The 19,220-nt window shown below is 43.6% G+C and overlaps 2 protein-coding genes across 9 annotated transcripts in view; one reads left to right on the forward strand and one right to left on the reverse strand.

The window, feature by feature from the left end:
- TMEM216 (transmembrane protein 216) overlaps positions 1 to 19,023 on the forward strand; it is a 19,700-nt gene extending 677 nt beyond the window's left edge. The window contains exons 2-5 of one of the 4 annotated variants that reach the window (XM_061406570.1): positions 34 to 135; positions 694 to 786; positions 2,650 to 2,851; positions 18,889 to 19,023. In XM_061406570.1, coding sequence (XP_061262554.1) covers positions 34 to 135; positions 694 to 786; positions 2,650 to 2,851; positions 18,889 to 18,913 — 422 coding nt within the window. In that variant the 3' untranslated portion in view covers positions 18,914 to 19,023. Of the gene's footprint in view, positions 1 to 33; positions 136 to 693; positions 787 to 2,649; positions 2,852 to 3,139; positions 3,739 to 9,187; positions 11,935 to 18,888 lie in introns of those variants that run through there. The other 3 variants (XM_061406569.1, XM_061406571.1, XM_061406568.1) reach the window with 3 other exon arrangements.
- CPSF7 (cleavage and polyadenylation specific factor 7) overlaps positions 6,987 to 19,220 on the reverse strand; it is a 22,793-nt gene continuing 10,559 nt past the window's right edge. For 4 of the 5 annotated variants that reach the window (XM_061406558.1, XM_061406554.1, XM_061406556.1 and 1 more), the window contains exons 6-10: positions 17,350 to 17,764; positions 16,710 to 16,828; positions 14,412 to 14,580; positions 13,605 to 13,772; positions 6,987 to 8,943 (exon numbers count right to left, since the gene is read on the reverse strand). In XM_061406558.1, coding sequence (XP_061262542.1) covers positions 13,610 to 13,772; positions 14,412 to 14,580; positions 16,710 to 16,828; positions 17,350 to 17,764 — 866 coding nt within the window. In that variant the 3' untranslated portion in view covers positions 6,987 to 8,943; positions 13,605 to 13,609. Of the gene's footprint in view, positions 8,944 to 12,170; positions 12,181 to 13,604; positions 13,773 to 14,411; positions 14,581 to 16,709; positions 16,829 to 17,349; positions 17,765 to 19,220 lie in introns of those variants that run through there. The other variant, XM_061406557.1, reaches the window with a different exon arrangement.

Here is a 19,220-nt window from a genome sequence, read left to right on the forward strand (position 1 = left end):
CCCATCTCTTTTTCTCTGTGCTCACATTTTCAGGTAAACGGTTGTCCTCCACCCCGCTGGAAATTCTGTTCTTTCTGAATGGGTGGTATTATGCTACCTATTTCCTGCTGGAACTCTTCATATTTCTGTATAAAGGTGAGGCCTGGCGTTTGACTACCCTTGTCCACATCCCTTCCCCACTTCAGCGCAGAGCCAACTCCCACCAAAAACCTTCCTATTTTTCATTCTTTTCTGCCCTCTAGGGATCCTCTTCACTGTAAGGTAGAAGTCTCTTCATCAGCTGACTGTAGAATGATTTAGTAGGAAGCTCCTGGGCAAGAATTTCTTGAGTTTGGGAAATGTGGGATTCTCCATTCCAACTCTCCCCCATCACCTCTTGCTGGACTCCACTTTCAGCCCGTTGATGACCCTCAGAAGCTATTCAGCGGTCTGTGTACCGGTGTACAGCTGATAATGGTGGAGGGTGGAGTCCTCATAGACTGTCCGAGTTAGGAGTAAAACCCCATAACAACATGCCTGCCTCTAACAGAAATGCAGCCACAACAAGGAGTTAACACATCCTGCATCAGGTTAACAGATCCTGCCCACATCTCACTAAGTAGTTCATGGAAAGCTGATAAGACTCAGGCGTGTGGGAGTTCTCCTGCGTGCTGTTCTGTGTTGTTTGCAAACTCTTGACTTTTGTATCGGCAGGTCTCCTGCTCCCATACCCAACAGCCAATCTAGTTCTGGATGTGGTGATGCTCTTCCTGTATCTCGGAGTTGAAGTAATTCGACTATTTTTTGGTGAGTGTTTGTCCAAAGAATATTTCCATTCTTTCTGAGATGAGCTGTTATCCGTAACCTGATCAACAAGGAAAAGTACATAACCTAGGCTCACCAATCAAGAGATTGGATCTGGTGGTATATCCCATTACCCCCTCTCTGAAGTTTCAAGCTGCTTCATATTTTGGGTCAAGATGTATCTGTCCGTTGCCCTGCAGGGCCAGAAGTGGGCAGTGGCAAGATATTAGACAATTCCTTCCCAGTTGTCTAACTGTTACAAGAGTGCCTTGTTCCTCTCACTGGTTTTCTTGGGAGAATAGATTCAGCTGCAACTCCATGTCTGGGGCAGGAGATGCCTGCACAGGTCAGCACTAAGATCCCCTTCATTTTTCTGAACAAGGATCTCTCTAGGACAAGTTTTATATTCCCAGAAATACAGAGCAAGCCCTAATTAGTTAGAATATGTCATCCCTGAAAATGTTCTTTAAACACACTGAAGAAAAAAAAATACTTTCAGCACATATCACAAGGGATAAAGAAAGCTCACATAAAATGCTAAGAAAAAAAAGCTAGTTTTAAAAATTAGCAAGGGAGGGAATTCCCTGGCTGTCCAGTGGTTAAGATTTCAAGCGTCCAACTCAGGGGGTAGGGGTTCAATCTGTGGTTGGGGAACTAAGATTCTGCATGCTGCACAGCAAAAAAAAAAAAAATAGCAAGGGACCCTAATGGGCAGTTCACATAAGAATAATTACAAAGGACCAGTAACCGTGATAAAATGCCCAAACTCACTAACAAAAAGCAAACTGGAAAAACAAGGTAACATTTTCACCTATAGGATTAAAAGATTTCCAGATTTTCAGTATGCAAATAACTGCAAGAAACAGTATGTATGGTCTCACACTCATGTGAGTATTTCTATTCCCACACCCCTAGGAATATAAATTAGTATAACCTTTTTTTGCTAATGGTTTTACCAGGTAAAATTCATATTCTTAGACATTAACAATTTCCCTTCTAAAACTGGTTGAAAAAAACACACTTCTACAGATACACAAATATATCTATATAAGGATGTTATTGCCACATATTTTTTGACATCAAAACCTTAGAAACAACCTAACACCTATCAATACAGGATTAGTTAAATTATGATATTGGTTCAATGAATTGTTCATAGCCATTAAAAAAGATAGTTATGTGTGGAGTTATGATAGAGTAAAAGGTAGTTAATGTGGAAAGACATCTAACTATGTTAAATGGTTAAACAAGTTGCCAAACAGTATGCAGAGTATGACGCTACTTTTATAATAATGAAAATAATAACACGTGACTACATACACAAAAAATGTCTGAAACAGTATACCTCATCCTGTAGTAATGGCTTTCTCTAGAGGGTGAATCATGAGGTCTTTTAATTTCTATATTTTCTAAAATGATTTTCTATATTTTTTATTTTATTTTATTTTTTTGGCCATTCCGTGGGGCACGTGGGTCCTTAGTTCCCTAACCAGGGATTGGACCCATGATCCCTGCAGTGGAAGCAGAGTCAACCACTGGACTGCCAGGGAAGTCCATAGTTTCTATATTAATTGACAAAGTATTCAATGATTATATATTATTTTTATAATTATAAAGATCTTTCCTCAAATAAAGATCCCATTGTTTCTTCACTGGGAGCAGGACCTTTCTGTGAATGACGCTAATCTCACAGCCGCTCCAAAGCCTCTTGTTTTTAACACAGTGGGACCCTGTTAATGAAGTTGCACTTCCCTATTCAGGACCATTTGCCTCTGCTTGCCAGTCCATCCCATCCTGCCCGCCTTTTCCTCTGAGGCCAAGGAAAGCAGGCCACTTGGAGGTGACTCCATGGGCTGTGTCTGACAGGTACAAAGGGAAACCTCTGCCAGAGAAAGATGCCACTTGGTATTAGTGTGGCCTTGACCTTTCCGTCCACCATGATGGCCTCCTATTACCTGCTGCTGCAGACCTACGTGCTCCGCCTGGAAGCCATCATGAACGGCATCTTGCTCTTCTTCTGCGGCTCAGAGCTCCTGCTTGAGGTGCTCACCCTGACCGCTTTCTCCAGGTACTGCTGCTGAGGGGCCATTTCCCATCACCTGAGGGTTGGGTTCCCATCCCAGGGAGGGATTCATTGTTCTTCTAAAGCTTGAAGGGTCTGGACTCTAGAGGATGTTTAAGGGTGAGAAAGGTGTTTCTCCCACTGAGGGTAGAAAGGTGTCTTTCCCGAAGTTACACACTTAGGGAAGATATTCTTGCTTTCTGGGGCCAAGAGGCTTGGGTTATAGAACAGTTCAGGCCAGCTTCTTTTGTTCACTGGACTTTTAACATTTTCTTTCTTTCTTTCTGCCATCAGTATGGACAGGATGTGAAGTACAAAAACTTCAGCCAGCAGCCTTCACAGGCTGAAGGTATGTATGGCAGTACCATACATACCTCTGGTACTTCAGCCATACCAGTGAGAAATGGCAGGCCAAGTTGTCCTGAGAAAGGCTGCAGCTTTTCCTCAGCACAGACACCTGGGGAACAAACCCAGCATAAGGCCACTGGGCACCATCTTCTCAACAAGGACCATCAGCCAGGAAACTCTTCTACACTCCAGTATAGGGAGGGGCACGGCTGGTGCCTTCCAGGCCTTCCTTGGAACCAGCTCCCTTCTGACCTCAGGTTTTCCTCTTTGATCTTCGTGGCCAGAGCATCTTGTGTGGACCTTGCAGGCTCCCTGGGCTTCCAGAAGGACCTGAGCCACACTCTCCCAATGTGTGCTGTGCCCTACATGTCCTGCAAGAGCACACGGTGCCTCAGGAGGGTGTGCTTCCAGAGTGATGCAAAAGCCGCTCATGCTATTCCTCAGAAACTGAGCTCCAGAACTTTTTAAGAAGCTCATAGTGTTATTTTTCTACTCTCATCATGAAACAAACATTATTTTATAATAAATATGTATTTTCTATTGTGGGAGGTTGTAGCCTTTTCCTTATGGCACCTGTACCTAGTATTTCATCCACTTCAAGAGAAAAGTAGAGACTGTCCCCAAGGTTTGCTCTTGGCTGTGCTTAGTGATCCTGTGCAGACACAGAGGCAGCAATGAAGATGTCCTGCTGAATTTCCTCCCCTGCAGCTCTAGTCTCAATTAATCCCTAAAGGCCCTGCCAGCTTCGGTGTCTTCTTCAGACCTGTCATCCTGACCACTCACATTCTTCACCTCTGCCCCAAAGCCAGCATATTTTTAAAATTTATTTATTTTTGGTTGTGCGGGGTCTTCATTTCTGCACTCAGGCTTCCTCTAGTTTCGGTGAGCGAGGGCTGCTCTTCGTTGTGTTGCACGGGCGTCTCACCGCAGTGGCTTCTCGTTGCGGAGCACAGGCTCTAGACACACAGGCTTCATTAGCTGTAGCACGCAGGATCAGTAGTTGTACAGCCAGCATCTTGTCTCTCATACTTACAGATAATTGTCATCTTTCCAGGATGAGGTGTGGTTAATTGGAAGAAACATATTCTAAACTTACCAATGTTTTTTGGTTGTTTGTTTTAAAATTTCAAGTGAACATAAAAGGAACATATACTTTTATTTTTTAAGCTGGAGAAATGTTGCCCTAAATGAGTGTATCTTCTTTTCTCCAAGTAACTATCTTTAAACTGTTTCTCGTCTTACATGATAGCGGCCATTTTTTTAGCTCCAAGAAGCCCTAACAGAAGCCACTTTAGGAAACCTTGAGCCATATGGCCCCTATGCTATCAGGTGAATCCTAGACTATCTGCTCTTACTCAGAGTAAAAAGTAATTGGCCTTTAAGAATGTCATGCTGGTTTTTAACTGCTTATTTCCTGTGATCAGGCTCATTCTCATTCTACAAAGGTCTCCACTGTCCAGGCCTTCTCGTGTTTCCTAACCCTCTGTGTCCTTGCCTAAGAGCTGCCTTTGGGGTCTATCCAAAGACTGTATTTAGATAGGTCTAATTCAGCATGACACAGTAACAAAAACTCCAGTAGGAACTTCCCTGACATTTCAATAGCATATCCCATGAATACAATTTTCTGCTGTTTCTCACACTGCCTTTTTGCCGCCTAGCCCTGCTTTGAAGAAATCACTGGTATGAACCTGGAGAACTCATTGTCCTTGACCTATTTCATTTAGAGTTTCATTGGTTATGGTTAAAGAATCTGCCTGCAATGCAGGAGGCCTGAGTTCAATTCCTGGGTCAGGAAGACCCCTCCAGAGAAGGAAATGGCAACCCACTCCAGTCTAGAGAACTCCATGGACAGAGGAGCCTGGCAGGCTACAGTCCATGGGGTTGCCAAGAGTAGGATACAACTTAGTGACTAAACCATCACCACCCTCCCAGCAATGCAGAAAAATGAATGGGAGGTTCAGTTCTAAGAGGCAACTTATAATTCACAGGGGCTTTAGAGAGCAATTCAATCTCACCCTGGACTTGGCAGGTTTAGAGATGAGGAAGTAACATAGCCAAGCATCAACTGGTTACTAACTTGTTAGAAACTTTTGTCTTACTTGTCTCAGTCTGGATTAGCCCCAGTCCTCAAAGGGTACCACATGAGTATGGGAATGAATGATTGAAAACGGGCACAGGATTAAAACAGGAAGTCCTCACATTTTCTCCTTGGGTACCTCGAAGCATTGCATTTCCCATGCATGGCTTCATAAATGCGCCTCCTTTTTATTTAATTTTTGGCCATGCCACACTGCACACAGGCTCTTGGTTCCCTGACCACAGACCAAACCTGTGACCCCTGCAGTGGAAGCTAGGAGCCTTAACCACTGGACCACCAGGGGTCCCATAAATGTTCTATTCTTCTTGCTGCTTGTCAGAGCCAACTGTGTGGATGGTTAGTCATCAGAGGAGAACATACAATAGAAACTGAGGCAGTGGAGGATGGAATCAGCACAGCTAGTCTTTCAGGGTTTAACGTGTCAGGCTGTACTCACCGTAGTGTCAAGGGAAGCCACCATACACCATGCACACCTGAAGAACTAACATTCTGGGACAATGGGAAAGGACAAAGGAGCAGGCGCTGGTCACAGGCTGACAGAAGTTGCTCAGATATTCACACTCATGCCTAGAACTGCCAGGTGACTGCACGGCAGAGGTGATCCAAGTCTTTCCCTTTCTATACTCCAATGGTTGCCCCTAAGAGAAACTGCAGAATGTATTTGCTTCTCCAGTCTAACAGTCCTCACACTCTAGTCCCCACACACATAAGCCATCTGGAACATAAAAAGTAGACTTCTAGACTTTAGAGTTGATGCAGCACAGGACGGCATTTTGGCAATGGCACACATCTGAGATGCAGGTGACCATGGAACTCAACTTGAGAACACTGGTTTAAGTTCTGAGAGGCACTGCAATTTTTTTTTCCTGTAAGTTTGGTAACATCGTAGACCCTCCGGAGATTCCCTTCCACTACAGGTTACTTGTTTTTATACTGCTTTTGCCTTTACTGGTCTCGATAACACATTGTATGTCACCTGGTCATTCGTTCATCTTTTTATTGTGTTAACTCTTCTTGTTCACTGGGCTTTTTAAAAAGTCAGCTTTCTGGAATCCCAAGGATCACCCCTCAACACTCTGCTTTCTAACCTGTACTTCCTTATATTAGATAGCAATTCAGTCTACCTAAAACGTTCCCATTTGTTATTGCTGATACTTAAAACATCCCAGTGTGGAAGGCAGGACAGCTATCATTTTCATCCTGCAGATGAGAGCCTGAGGACATGCTGCCTGTCCATGGTCATAGATTTAGACAGTGGAAGGAAGCACTAGCCAGCCTATCTGCTAATTCCTAGCAGAGGATTCTTCCCTTTATGAACCTGATGATAGCAGAACTCAACTGTACAAGGTAGGACATTTATTCTGGGAATATATCTTAGGAATCTTGAAGGATAAAGGATGACCTAGAATTAGGCTATTTAGATGGCTAAGGAAAAAAAGCTAAACCTCAAGGGGCAGCACCTCCAGAGTACTACATGAGGCCTCCTAGGTGTACCAAACACACTGCACCCCCACCGTCCAGTTTCAGCTGAGAACTCTGGGATTCACTCCCCTCCCTCTACATCAGCCCGCACCCATGTCCCAGACACCTCAACAAATCTATGCAATGCGGAATCTGTGAAACAGCGCACACCCCATTTATTATTTAAAAATATTTTGTTACAAAAGGAAAAAAAATACAATGCAGTATAAAAGATTGACAGTGTCATCAAGTTTATTACACAATTTTCAACCTATCAGAAAGACAAACAAATCACCAACAACAGGGGGACGGGGCCATGGCCTTTTTGAGGGTTGGGTTTCTTTCTTTTTGCTATCAGGAAATAAAACTAAAAATTGTGTCATTGAGTAAAAACAAAACAAAAAATAGGGAGAAAAAAAATTCTCCGGGTAAACGGCTTTTCTGGTATTCTATATATATTTTCTTCGCCGTAAACTGTCACCTTACTTGGTTTTCTCTACATTAAAAAGACACCCGGAGCTGCTCTTGAGGATAAGCACATCACTTAACACTTGGCTGGCTGGGCGGGGTGCCATATTCTGAAGTGGAGGCGGGGATGGGGTTGGGGGACAGGGGATAAAAAGCTACAACCGGTAGCCTCTGTCCCAAGGGAATGTGCCTCTCCAACCCTGGGGGGACTCCCTTAGTGACTGATTGAGGGCTGTGTCAGAAACGTGCAGGGAACAGAGGAAGGGTTCGGTCCAACTCAGTCTCTCCCCTCTGAGCCAGAAGGGTCTCCAGTGACCCTACATCTCACATGCCACGTCTCCTGTTAGATGTCACATGCCCTTATAGATGCAGAAGCAGCATCCGTCGCCCCATGGGTATTGCAGGACCCTGTTGCTGCCGCTTCTGTCAGCAGCAACCACATCACAATCTGGATGTTATGGGAAAAGCAATTCCATTTGCCTGTGTAGAAAATGGCCCCCAGAGTGGTGGTCCTTAGAATTCTGAGCTGAGCTCATTCAAGTCAGGCTCCACTTCTTCCTTGCTCCTTATCAGAGGTAGCAAGTACCTCCAGGCAGAGCGAGGGGAGCTATTAAGTCAAAAGGTGAAAAAATACCAAATTTTTGTGACTTTACTTACTAGTGCCAGGTTATCCCACAATAAGTAAAAGTATGTACCTGGAGGATGCAAGCCCATGCTCACATCGAACCTGAAAAAAGAAAAGCCTATGGAAGTAGGCCATATCCTGCCCAACTTGCCTCCTTCCCCATTCCTAGTACTTCACGAGGGTTCTTCACTGCTGAGGTCCGACATCCCCAACTCCCAATGGCAGTACCTTCCTCTAAAACAAGGAAGCCGCCTTCTTGGGGGAAGGGCTCCACATGTGAAATGGAAAAGCCCCAGGGAAAGGGAACATCTAGTGGATGGAGCTGGTTATTGCAACAGGCAACCAAGCAAGAAGCAGTAGAGGGTGGTAATGGGCTCCGCCAGACCCCTCAGCAGACAGCAACCTCATGGGCCTTCTCTGCTTAGGAGGGGCAGGTCCACTGAGGAGGCTGGGCAGCAGGAGTTAGAAGGGTTTGAGCCCTCCGGGAGGTTAGGAAAACAAACCGTCAATATGTAAGAGGGAAAAGCAAGAACAGGAGCTTTCCAGGAAGTAGTTTCTGTTCCCATGGTCCCTCCTCAAAGGGCTGGGAAGGTAAAGGAGTTAAAGAAGTGGTATGTTAGCAAGGGGTTTGGACCCTCTTGGCCCCATCAAACCTAGTGCTGAGGGCAGGACCCTGGGCATATTTGGCACACCCAGTCACTCTCCTAGATCCCACAGGGAGGATCCATTTTCTTTGGGAAGGATTCTTCCCATCAACCTCACCACTGAACTGCTCCTGGAGAATCAGAAACTCAATGCGTTTCCTTGGACAAAGCACCATTCTCTATGGAGACCAGGGACCTGGACATGGTCTCTTCCTGTCTTCCACCCTCCCAACCACATGGAGTCTTTAGGTTCTTTACCCTGGCAAAAAGGAGCAGGACTGGGAGGGCTGCCAGGCAATCTTCAATCCTGTAGGGTAGAGGGTATTCCCTGGGTGTCTGGAGGGGTTAGGGGCTTGGAGGAAGGGGAAGGGGTGGAGCGGCCTCCGTCCTTTAGTCCTGATCAAGGTGAGGAGATGCAAGTCCATTAAAAAAACATTAGCTTCCAACCAGACTCCTGTAATGAGAACATCGGAAGGGAAGAAAGAAAGCACAAGTTAGAGGTTACTTTCTGATTAACAAGGGCTTATAATAAATTATAGTGGCATTTTCTAAAGTTAAAATGTATGAAGTAGGGGATGCAGACAGAATGCACATGTGGGAAAGTAAAAAACAGAATTGTCTGGGAATGTCTGGCACTGTGAGTAGTGAGGGCATGGCTGGAGCAGAATAGAGGAAAAAGGAGTACATCTTACTTTAAGGTTAGAGGGAAGAACACTGACAACGAAATGAGGAATCAAAGCAGTCTGACTGGAAAGGGGACTTTGGCAGAAAAAGTATGGAAACTGCTACATTTCAAGAAAAGTTGCTGTAAAGGAGCATGGTGAGTTTAAATACTATTTCAGAAAATCTATTCTGAGCAAGTCATAGCTTACCTTAAGGGAAAGGGGAAAAATCTGGAAATGGGAGGTACAGTGGTAAGAAAACAAGCGTGTACATAACCAAATCCACTAACCCCCAAATACTTAAGAGGCCCTAGCAGGGAGCATGCACTTATACAGGAAAAACTAAACTTTTCTCCTTTTAAAAAAGCATACACATAGATATAGACATACAGCCAGAGATGTTCTAAGTTGTACTAAAACTCAAGAGATTTTAAGTCTTCCCTCCGATGACAGCTGTGGGGGAGGGACCAAGAAGCACTCTAACACCAATCAGAAGTGATCTGGCCAGAACAGAAAGCAGAGCATGGAAATCAAAGAAAACAATCAGCAGTCACCATCCAAGAAAACTAAAAGCACAGTTAAGAACTGCTCAACAGTAAAGCACTGTTACATCACTTGCACATCTTGACCAAACTTTAGGTCCCCAGTACACAGCTCTAGTTCCAATGCTGTAATACCAATCTGCAGGGGGTGGCCTGGCAATCTTACCATATAAGATAGAACTGATGGTGAGAAGCAACAGGGGGAATGAAATTTGGGCTGAAGATTTAAACTAGTGCCTAAGCTGGCAACATGGCCTATACATAAAGGCTCAACCTTAATGTGTGCACATGGAGGAGCTAGCCAAAGAAAAAATACACTTGTGAGCTACCTGATCCTTCTACACTCTGAAATGGCACTATTTCAGCCTGGGGTCCTCAGACTCTGCCTTGGCCTCTGGCTTCTCTAAACACCTCTGTATGCAAGCACCTTCCTCAATCACTATACGAGAGAATGAAAGCCCTCAATGCCTTCTCAATTTCATATCACATGGGTTTCCGAATCTCTGCATTAGACCAAAACTGAACAGAATGCTCAGTTTTCACTCACTCAGGAGGACAGCAATGAAGAAAGAATAAATATACATCAAAGAGGATAATGTCTTAAAACAACTACAAAAAGTCAGCGCCACAGACTACCTAAGAATATTCTCACACTCCAAAGCATACAAACATATACCACAAAAGAGATGTGATTTGGGAACTGCTCCTACAAAACAAGACTCAGAGGAAAACTAGCGCACCAGAAGTAAACTACAGTTGACCCCTGAAAAATACAGGTTTGAACTGCACTGGTCCACATATATGGAGAATTGTTTCAATAAATTCATACTACAGTACTATACCATCTGAGGTTGGCTGAAATCTGTGGATGTGAAACCACAGAAATGGGAGGGCTGATTGTAAAGTTACACTCGAATTTTCAACTACACAGAGGTTGGCTCCCCTAACCCCTACACTGCTCAAGGGTCAACTGAACATCACCCACTTAGAGGTTATGGCTCCATTTTGGTGGTAAAGTTTGAATAGATTGAGGCCAAAGTGGGTCAATCAGACTTTAAGCCTCAGAGGTTGAGGCCATCCTGAGGAAGGGCAGACAAAAAAAAGGCTGCTGTTTTTTGTTGCCTCTAGATGGAACATATCCTTTGCTCTCAGGAACACCTGTCCATACAGTATAAATACTATTTTTTTTTTAATAACTAAAAGGGGGGCTACAGTCCACGGGGTTGCAAAGAGTCGGACACGACTGAGCGACTTCACTCACTCACTGTACACAGAGCTTGGAAGTTCTTAAGATAAATGAGACTAATTATCCGGATGGAATAACCAACATATCTAAAGGATGACTAGGAAAACTGGGGAACTAGGAAACCTATCTCAAGAGTTAATTTTCCTCATCTGTCATGGGCCTGCACCAGCCAAATGGCTGTTTTCTGGGAACTACTGGGTTACAGGATTTTTCAGATATCCAAATTGAACCATCCCATAATGGAAGAAAACTCCCATTTTACAGGTGGATAAAACGAAGCAAGACGACAGTTTTTAAAGTTTCAGGTTCACATGTTCAACCCCCAAAATTCAAATCATCAGTGGATCTCACAATTTCTCTATCAAAGGCTGTCAGACGAGCAAAGCCACCAAGAACAGTGATGTGCAGTTACACATTCCAACTATGAAGCTGAGTGTGGCCCCATGCGTCGCACACATCAAGTAACACCTCCCTGGTCACTCCTGTCCTAGCTAGCTGCAAAGGACACACACGGTGGGCTGCAGGAATGGGGGAGGGTGGTGACTGACACTGAACCTACAAGCAACACCAGCAACTGTGCTAGCTCCAACAAGACAGCGAAGTGCTGCTACTGCTACAGCAGGGAAGGACTCAATCAAAAGACCCACTCAACCCACCCTCCTGCCCACCCCGAGACGGAATTAGGCCAAAGCTATCTGTGGGCTCCACCTCTCCTGAAGCCTGCTTTTCTGGAAGATATACGGGCACTTCTCAAATCTCAACCTACTGCAAAATCTAGAAAGAAGTATCTAGAACCCACAGCCTAACTGCTGATTTTCTGAGGGGTATCTTAGATTTCCATTAATATCAAGTACTCCAAGACTGTGGAATAAACGAGAACAGAGAGAAGGGAGGCAGGTAAAAAATGTTAACTTCATTTCCCCATATATCTGCTCTCTACAGAAGACAAAAAGAATTCCCAACTACAACTCTGCTTAAGTTTTTTTTTTTTTTTTTTAAACAAAACATTTATTTATTTGGTTGTGTTGGGTCTCAGTAGCAGCATGCAGGATCCAGGTCCCTGACCAGGGATGAAACCTGGGACCCTGCATTGGGAGCAGAGTCTCAGCCACTGGACGACCAGAGAAATCCCTCCACTTAGGTTTACAGCAGACAATGTCAAACAACAAACTAGAGGGCAAAACAAAACAAAACAAAACAAAAAACAAACTAGAGGGCAGTAGCTGAATATAACCAGACTCCTTTCTCATTAGTTTGGTAGGTTATCATTAGGCAACAGTTTGTAGTCCAGCCACTGCTTGTGAACGACAGGCACTCACAGAAGAGGAAGGGCTTCTTTTCCCTTCTTCATCCAGTCCCCCATGTATCCACCCCAAAAACACAAAATAGAACTACTCCAACTCTTCACCCTCCTCAATTACCATGACTTCAGACCAACCAAATTGGCCAAAACCAAGAACATTTTCCTAATGTACTTGATGTGAAACCACAAAATTGACAAGAGACCCCAAAGTATCACCTGGGTCATGCAACAGCCTTCAGGAACCACAAACAGACCATCCCCACCAGAGTCTAGACTACTTTTAAAGATCTCCAAAGAAACAGAGGCAACAACTGCTCCTGCTTGCTTATGTACCAGAAACAATCTTTGTTGGAAGTTTGGTTTCAGGTGGGATTGCCAAGCTGGTGGGATGTAACCTGGAGCCTGTCTGAGAAGCCTACCTCAACTTTTCAGTTACTTGAGTTAACATATTTAGTTCCCTGCCCTCAACCCTCCTGGCTTTTGCTTTAAGAAAAAAAAAAAAAAAATGCTGTCAATGAGTTTTTCCAAAACATATCCTGCCATTGAAGTATCCTCCACATACTCCACATATCCTCTAAAGCTTTAATTTTTTTTTTCAGATCTGCTTTCTCCTAAAGTATCCTGATTTTCAAAATCTTTTAAATAATAGGTATTAATACTAAAAAATTATTAATGTTGCACCTTGAAAACTTACAAGTAGGCAATGGTCTTACTTTTCTTTTTTCTGTCTTGGCCAATTTCCCTGATTTTTTCCTTTGAAAGTTTGGTGGGGTTAAAATAACAACAGTGAGGGACTTCCCTGGCGGTCCAGTGGTTAACACTTTGCACTGCCAATGCAGGGTGCACAGGTTCAAACTCTGGTCAGGGAACTAAGATCCCACACCTGGCATGGCAAAAAATAAAATGTAACAATAACAGTAACAAAAGCTATCATTTATTGAGAACTTACTATGTGACAGATACTATGACAGCTAAATGCTCTATATGGAATTAGCTCACTGAATACTCAGCAATCCAATGAGACAGTTGTTTTATTATTTTCACTCACAAATGAGGAACAGAAAGTAATATGGCTGGAGGAGATGGGATGTATAACCTGCAGAAACTATGTTCTTAGCCATTATACCATGTCGAGTGAAAGCAGTCAAAAAACAAGCAAAAATAGCTTAATCTCAGGTCCATTTCAAGGTGAGACATCTCACAAACAAGCAGAAAATCTGCCCTCCTGAGTTTCTGGTTACATAAATCAAAGTCCTCCCATCCCCTTTACCTGCTTTAAAAGGAGGGAGAGAAACCTTTACTATCAATATTTTTTCTTTCATAAGAAATCATCAACAAGCCAGCGATGGGGCTCTATCCCACCTTTCTCAGTGGTGCCGGTCCCGTTCTCTATCCCGGTGTCTCTCGTGCTCTCGGCTCCTTTCTTGGAAGTAATCATCATGCCGATCTTCATTATGAAGCAGGTCCCGGTGCCTCCTGCTGCTTTCCCGGGACCGGCTTGGTGACCTCTCTCGAGACCGATGTCTTTTCCTATTAGAAAGACTGTTTTCAGCCTCACTCAGAAGACCTACCCCATTCTTTCCAAGAACCTGGTGTTTTGGTGTCTCCTACTATTTGTTAAACCACTCTTCTGTTACTCTATCATGGGCCCACTGTCTGAGGATGTTAGCTCTTTAAGGACTAGTCTTTTAAAGAAAAGAACAAATTTGTTGAGACTTATTAATGTATCAGGCACAGTGCTAAGAGCTTCACATGCTTTATTTCACTTCATCTTTACAACAGATCTGTAAGATAAGTACTATCACTGTCCTCTTTTTAAAAATGAGAAAAATAAGGCTTCAAAAGTTGAGTAACTTTCACATTCAAGGTCACACAGATAGTTAGGAGCAGAATTCAAATCCAAGAATGTATGGCTCCAAAGCCCACGTTCTTAACTATGTTGGTCTTCCATCCTAAATAAGCCCATTGCCTCACCCAACACAGATTTCAGACATTACAACATTTATTAATGTAAACATTTGATCAATTTCTTCCCCCTAAAGGCACGAGGGCTAGGTCTGCTCTTTCAGCCAGGTCCTTGCCTGATACCTGTGTTCCTTTCCTTCCCCTGCCAACCCCTGGAAAAATGCTGCTCAGGGCTAGCTGTCGCTGGAGCAATTATCAACTCACCTGGACGAGCTCCCGCTGGCACCCACACTGTAAGACTTGGCTTCAATGCCATGAAGACAGTCCTTAAGAGAGGAGATGAGGACACGGCAACGTTCATCATTGGCGACCCGGGACTGTTTGATAACAGCAATGGCTGTGAGCAGCGTCTCAATCGCGTCACTGTAATCCCCTGACAGGGGATGGATGGGAAAGGCCAAGGATAAGCAGAGGGAGTAAACTAACTGATGAAAAGGAGAACTCAGGAGGACACACACCAAGAGTAACTAGCTGTCCCACAGAACCACAGTATAGTGGATGAGGCAGAAGCGGCAAGTATAAAACTGTATGGAACCAATATTCCAATGGTCTGGAATCAGACAGATGCTCTCAGATACTGCTAATGGATGTATAAACTGGCATGTCATTGTCTGCAGGCTATTTGACAACACCCATTATAATAAACAATGTGCACACTTTTTGACCTAGCAATTCTAAAAATTTTCAACTTCTGCTCACAAGTGTATAATTTAAACCATGTTTGTTTTAGCATCATTTGTTTTATTAAAGAATCAGAAACAACTTAAAAGTTCCTTCAATAGGGTCTGACTATATAAATTAAGGAACATCGGTTCTACAGAATATTCCATAGTTGTTAAAAAGCATAAGGTAATAAATCTGGATATAAACAAAGCGATCCATGTAAAGCACTTAAGCACAGTGCCAGGCACACAGTAAGGGCTCAATAAATGTTAGGTGTTAGCTGGTATAATAGATGATCAGAATATTGTTGAAAAGCTGTGAAACAGTATTCCATATCAAAATTATACATATATGATGCTATATGCAAAAAAAAAAAAAAAAAACAACCCTGAAGGACAGAAACTTCAGATGCATGGTAGTCTTACTGACAGTTCTTGTACAGAAGTCTTTCATTTATTAACACTGCACAGTTCTGTCTGAATTATTTGTAATCTATAACCAAACATGTATATGCACAGAAGTAACATATAGTTAAAACACGTTATGTTGTGTGCATACACACACACACACACTTTTAAATTTTGCTGCCATGAAGAACTAGCTCCTTCCTTCACCATCTGAGCGATACTCAGACTCACGGCTAGTGGTTGGGGTGGGGACCTGCATACTTCCTAACTAAAGCTTTCTTGCATTGCAAGAGCCTTAAGGACAAGATAATGCAAGGAAAGCATGAAACCAGGCAGGGGCCAGTGACAGAACCAGCAGCTTCCTCGTGCAGGGTAGTAAAGAATGAAACAGATTGTGGAGGAGCTGCAGTTCTGTGGAGGCCAAGGAATGCTGGGATTTTGGCTCGACCAGGGGAGGGAATTTTTGCCTGTTTTGTAGGCAGTCAATAGATATCTGTGGTTTGAATGACTGAAATGAGAACAAAACAAAGGGAGGAGACAGAGGTTCAGTTACTGATCATCTCAATGTGAAGGAACTGGTGGAGAACAATGACTGTTTTTCCTTACACTGTGTATCTGACTTGCTACGACGAGCATACCTAACTTTTTAACTTAAAGAGATTTATTCAGATGTCATTGAAGATTTCCGGTGGAAAACAGAGAGAATATATACATGCTTTCTGTCTTTACTCTGCATTCAGATTTCGTAGTAAAGAGAAATTATGGAAAATGGATGAAAACAGTTATTTCTTAGATATGACAATCTATATCTACATTCATGTGGGAAACTCACAGGAAGAAAGTGAATATGATTAGTGTTATAATGTGAAACTTGGATCAGAACTCTATATACTCTTCTCTTAGGAAGCAAAGATTCTATTTCCTCAGCTCTCAAAAGCATGGCTTCTGGTTCTGCCCACTTAATACTGACAGCAGGGCAAAAGTTAGCTGTAAGGGTGTATCATGCCTTAAGATGACACCCAATAGATTTGCCTCTTTCCAGGACAGGCTACATGGAGGCCATCAGCTCTGCCTCAATCCTCAAATATAATCGGATTCCATATCAACCATCATCATCAGTCCTAAAAACTCAAGGTGTACCCAGACACTAGACCCAGTGATCAACCACTGAGATCAAGATTTCCAGGAGGCAGGAAACACCACAATGAGATAGTATTAGTTATTTATATTCTACGCATCAAGTTGGCTTTCATGGGGCAGGTCTAGATACAGGCTAAATAAATAGTCTCAGTGGAGCTCCCCAAAAGCCCAAAAGCAGGTTATTATTGATTTTCAAAATGTACCAGTGCTCCAATTTTATCTTGGATTTCTTACCAATGGAAATGACAAAACTAAAAGTAAGGAGAAGGCAGCAAAGCTAAGGATGAGTTACCTGCACTGGCTCCAGATACAGCTTTGGAAATGGCACTGCTGGAAATTGCTCTGTTCCGCTTCATGATGTCTTCAAATTCTGCTTCACTCACTGTAGAGGGCGGAGGGCCCGAATCTCGGCTGCACACAGAAATACAGAGACAAGATCACTCCTGACTGCCCATACCCAGCGTTATCTTACCATCCTCTAGAGTACTATGCTATTTAATTACACTCTCCTGTATGCTGTCTGAAATGATTCTAAGCCTGTTCACATGTTTTCTATGTTCATGTTCTCTAAAGACAGGATTTATGTGGTATACTTTTATAATTCTGGCACGACCCCATAGTGCTAGACACTCGTAGCACTCATAACAGTGACTCAGAGCACTCAACTTAATCAACCACCTGAAAAGGGGATACAAAGGACACAGTTTGGGTGAGAGGTTAAGATGCAAACAAAATACCAAATAAAAACATTCTCTAACAGGTAGTTAACTATTTCCCAGGACTCAATACTATGACAACAGAATTTCCATAAGGGAAAAAGAAAATAATAGTTCAGTGCTCACTTACTTCCTTGGGGAGAAGAAAACAAACTTAACACACTGTCTACCCTGCTATGCCTGGCTCAGATTTGAAAGGAACAAGATAGTCCTTACCTGCCATGGTGGTTATAGGGTGCTGAGGCCTTCATGTAAGTATCTGGTGGAGGCCCCACTGTGGCATTTGGTGGGGGGAAGAAGGCTGGATTGAGGTGAAGGGCAGGTGGGATGGCCCCAGGGGGGGGTACAGCCAGATGAGGAGGTAATCGAGGAGGAGGGGGCATGAGATGCTGGTAGTGGATGCCAGGAGGAGGAGGAGGGACCCCAAAGCTTGAGGAGAGAGGTGGTGGGGGTGGAATGGGGGGTGGGGGCAGACCCATCAGGGGAAGGGCTGAAGGAGGGCGATTAAAGTAGGGCAGCACACTGGGGGGCTTATCCACACGGGCAGATGAGGGCACAAGGTTCTCAGAGGGTGTGGCCCGTCCATCAGCAGAATCACTAGAATCTCGGGAGTGGGCCCGTGGAGGTATTCCTATGAAGAAAAAAGAATTACCGTTACTGCCCAAGTCTTAAACATAACCATGGGACAAGTTCATCCGTCAGCAAGAGTCATCTGACACCACACTAAGGAAGGTGACAGGTGGCTGAGGAAGAAGGTAAAATCACCTACTGCCTCAGAAAGGTAAGAGGCAGCCTAGTTCAGACATAAACCCAGGAAGCAGTACCACCCTAAATTCTGTGTGCTAAAGAATTCTCTTTATCTAGAACTCTCAGTGCTTCACATTTAAATTATCCTTAAATTTGTTTTCTGTTTTTAAATGCAGAAGGTTCTTAATAACCCACGAGAAAAATGACAGTGCTGAAATATGTTCATTACTGTTTAGCTGGATTCAAGCAGATTAAAAATCTCATTTTCTCTGGTAGGAGTTCAGGGACTCTTTCCTTGGGCTTGTAGTAGTTACCCTTTTCTATCCTGCTATCTATTTGAAATTTTCTCTTTGCCTTGGCACTTTGGCCAGTAAATTTGGAGGAAAGGAGGGACAGGCAGGGCATGAACAACACTTCTTCCATCCAAGTACCAAAACTGGTAACTGGGATGAGGAAGAGACACAGAACAAAAAGTGGAAGACTAGAAGTTAAATGAGAGAAAGTGGGAGATAAGCCAAAAAAGTGAAGTCGCTCAGTCGTGTCCCACTCTTTGCGACCCCATGGACTGTAGCCTACCAGGCTCCTCAGTCCATGGGATTTTCCAGGCAAGAATATTGGAGGGGGTTGCCATTTCCTGCTCCAGGGGATCTTCCCGACCCAGGGATCGAACTCAGGTCTCCCACATTGTAGGCAAACGCTTTACTGTGTGAGCTACCAGGGGTCATATGAGATCAGCCCATAGAATGAGCAGATGGCACACAGCTGACATCAGGGACTCCTTGCAAAAGCTTGGTACAAAATATGTCTGAAATCTGGGAAATTCCTACTATATTTCAACAGTCCAAACCCTCTACCCCACAGGGCAGCCTTCTAGGAACATGATCATGGTTCAGTGGTTATATCATTGTGCAAAATGGACTCAAAACATGTCTGCATACTGCTGGAAACATGGCTGTGATACCGTTGAGTCACTTGGGTTAAACTTGTTCCCTTTTTCCAATTTAATAGTCTACTCTCAGCCTGGTTGATATGAAATCCAACAGAAGAATGTGATCACATGGCCTTGGGAGTCTTGGATGTAAAACGATGCCATTAGGAGACAAGTGTGAAGAGGAGAAAAGAAGAGTGCTCCTTAAACAAAAACTTGTTAGTAAACCCTAACTCCCGATGAAAGCATTAAGTGGAATTAATCCCTTTGGCAACCACCTTGGTTTCTCTAATGTAGTATATCACCAGTGCCTACCCCAGCATTCTCGTGCTTTTCATGTCTCACACATATGGCAACTTGCTTCTTCCCTGAGTTCTCTCAAACTGAAGAAAGAATACTAGCAAGTGTAATC

This window comes from Bos javanicus, chromosome 29 (genome assembly GCF_032452875.1).
Source record: "Bos javanicus breed banteng chromosome 29, ARS-OSU_banteng_1.0, whole genome shotgun sequence".
Classification (NCBI taxonomy): Eukaryota; Metazoa; Chordata; class Mammalia; order Artiodactyla; family Bovidae; genus Bos; species Bos javanicus.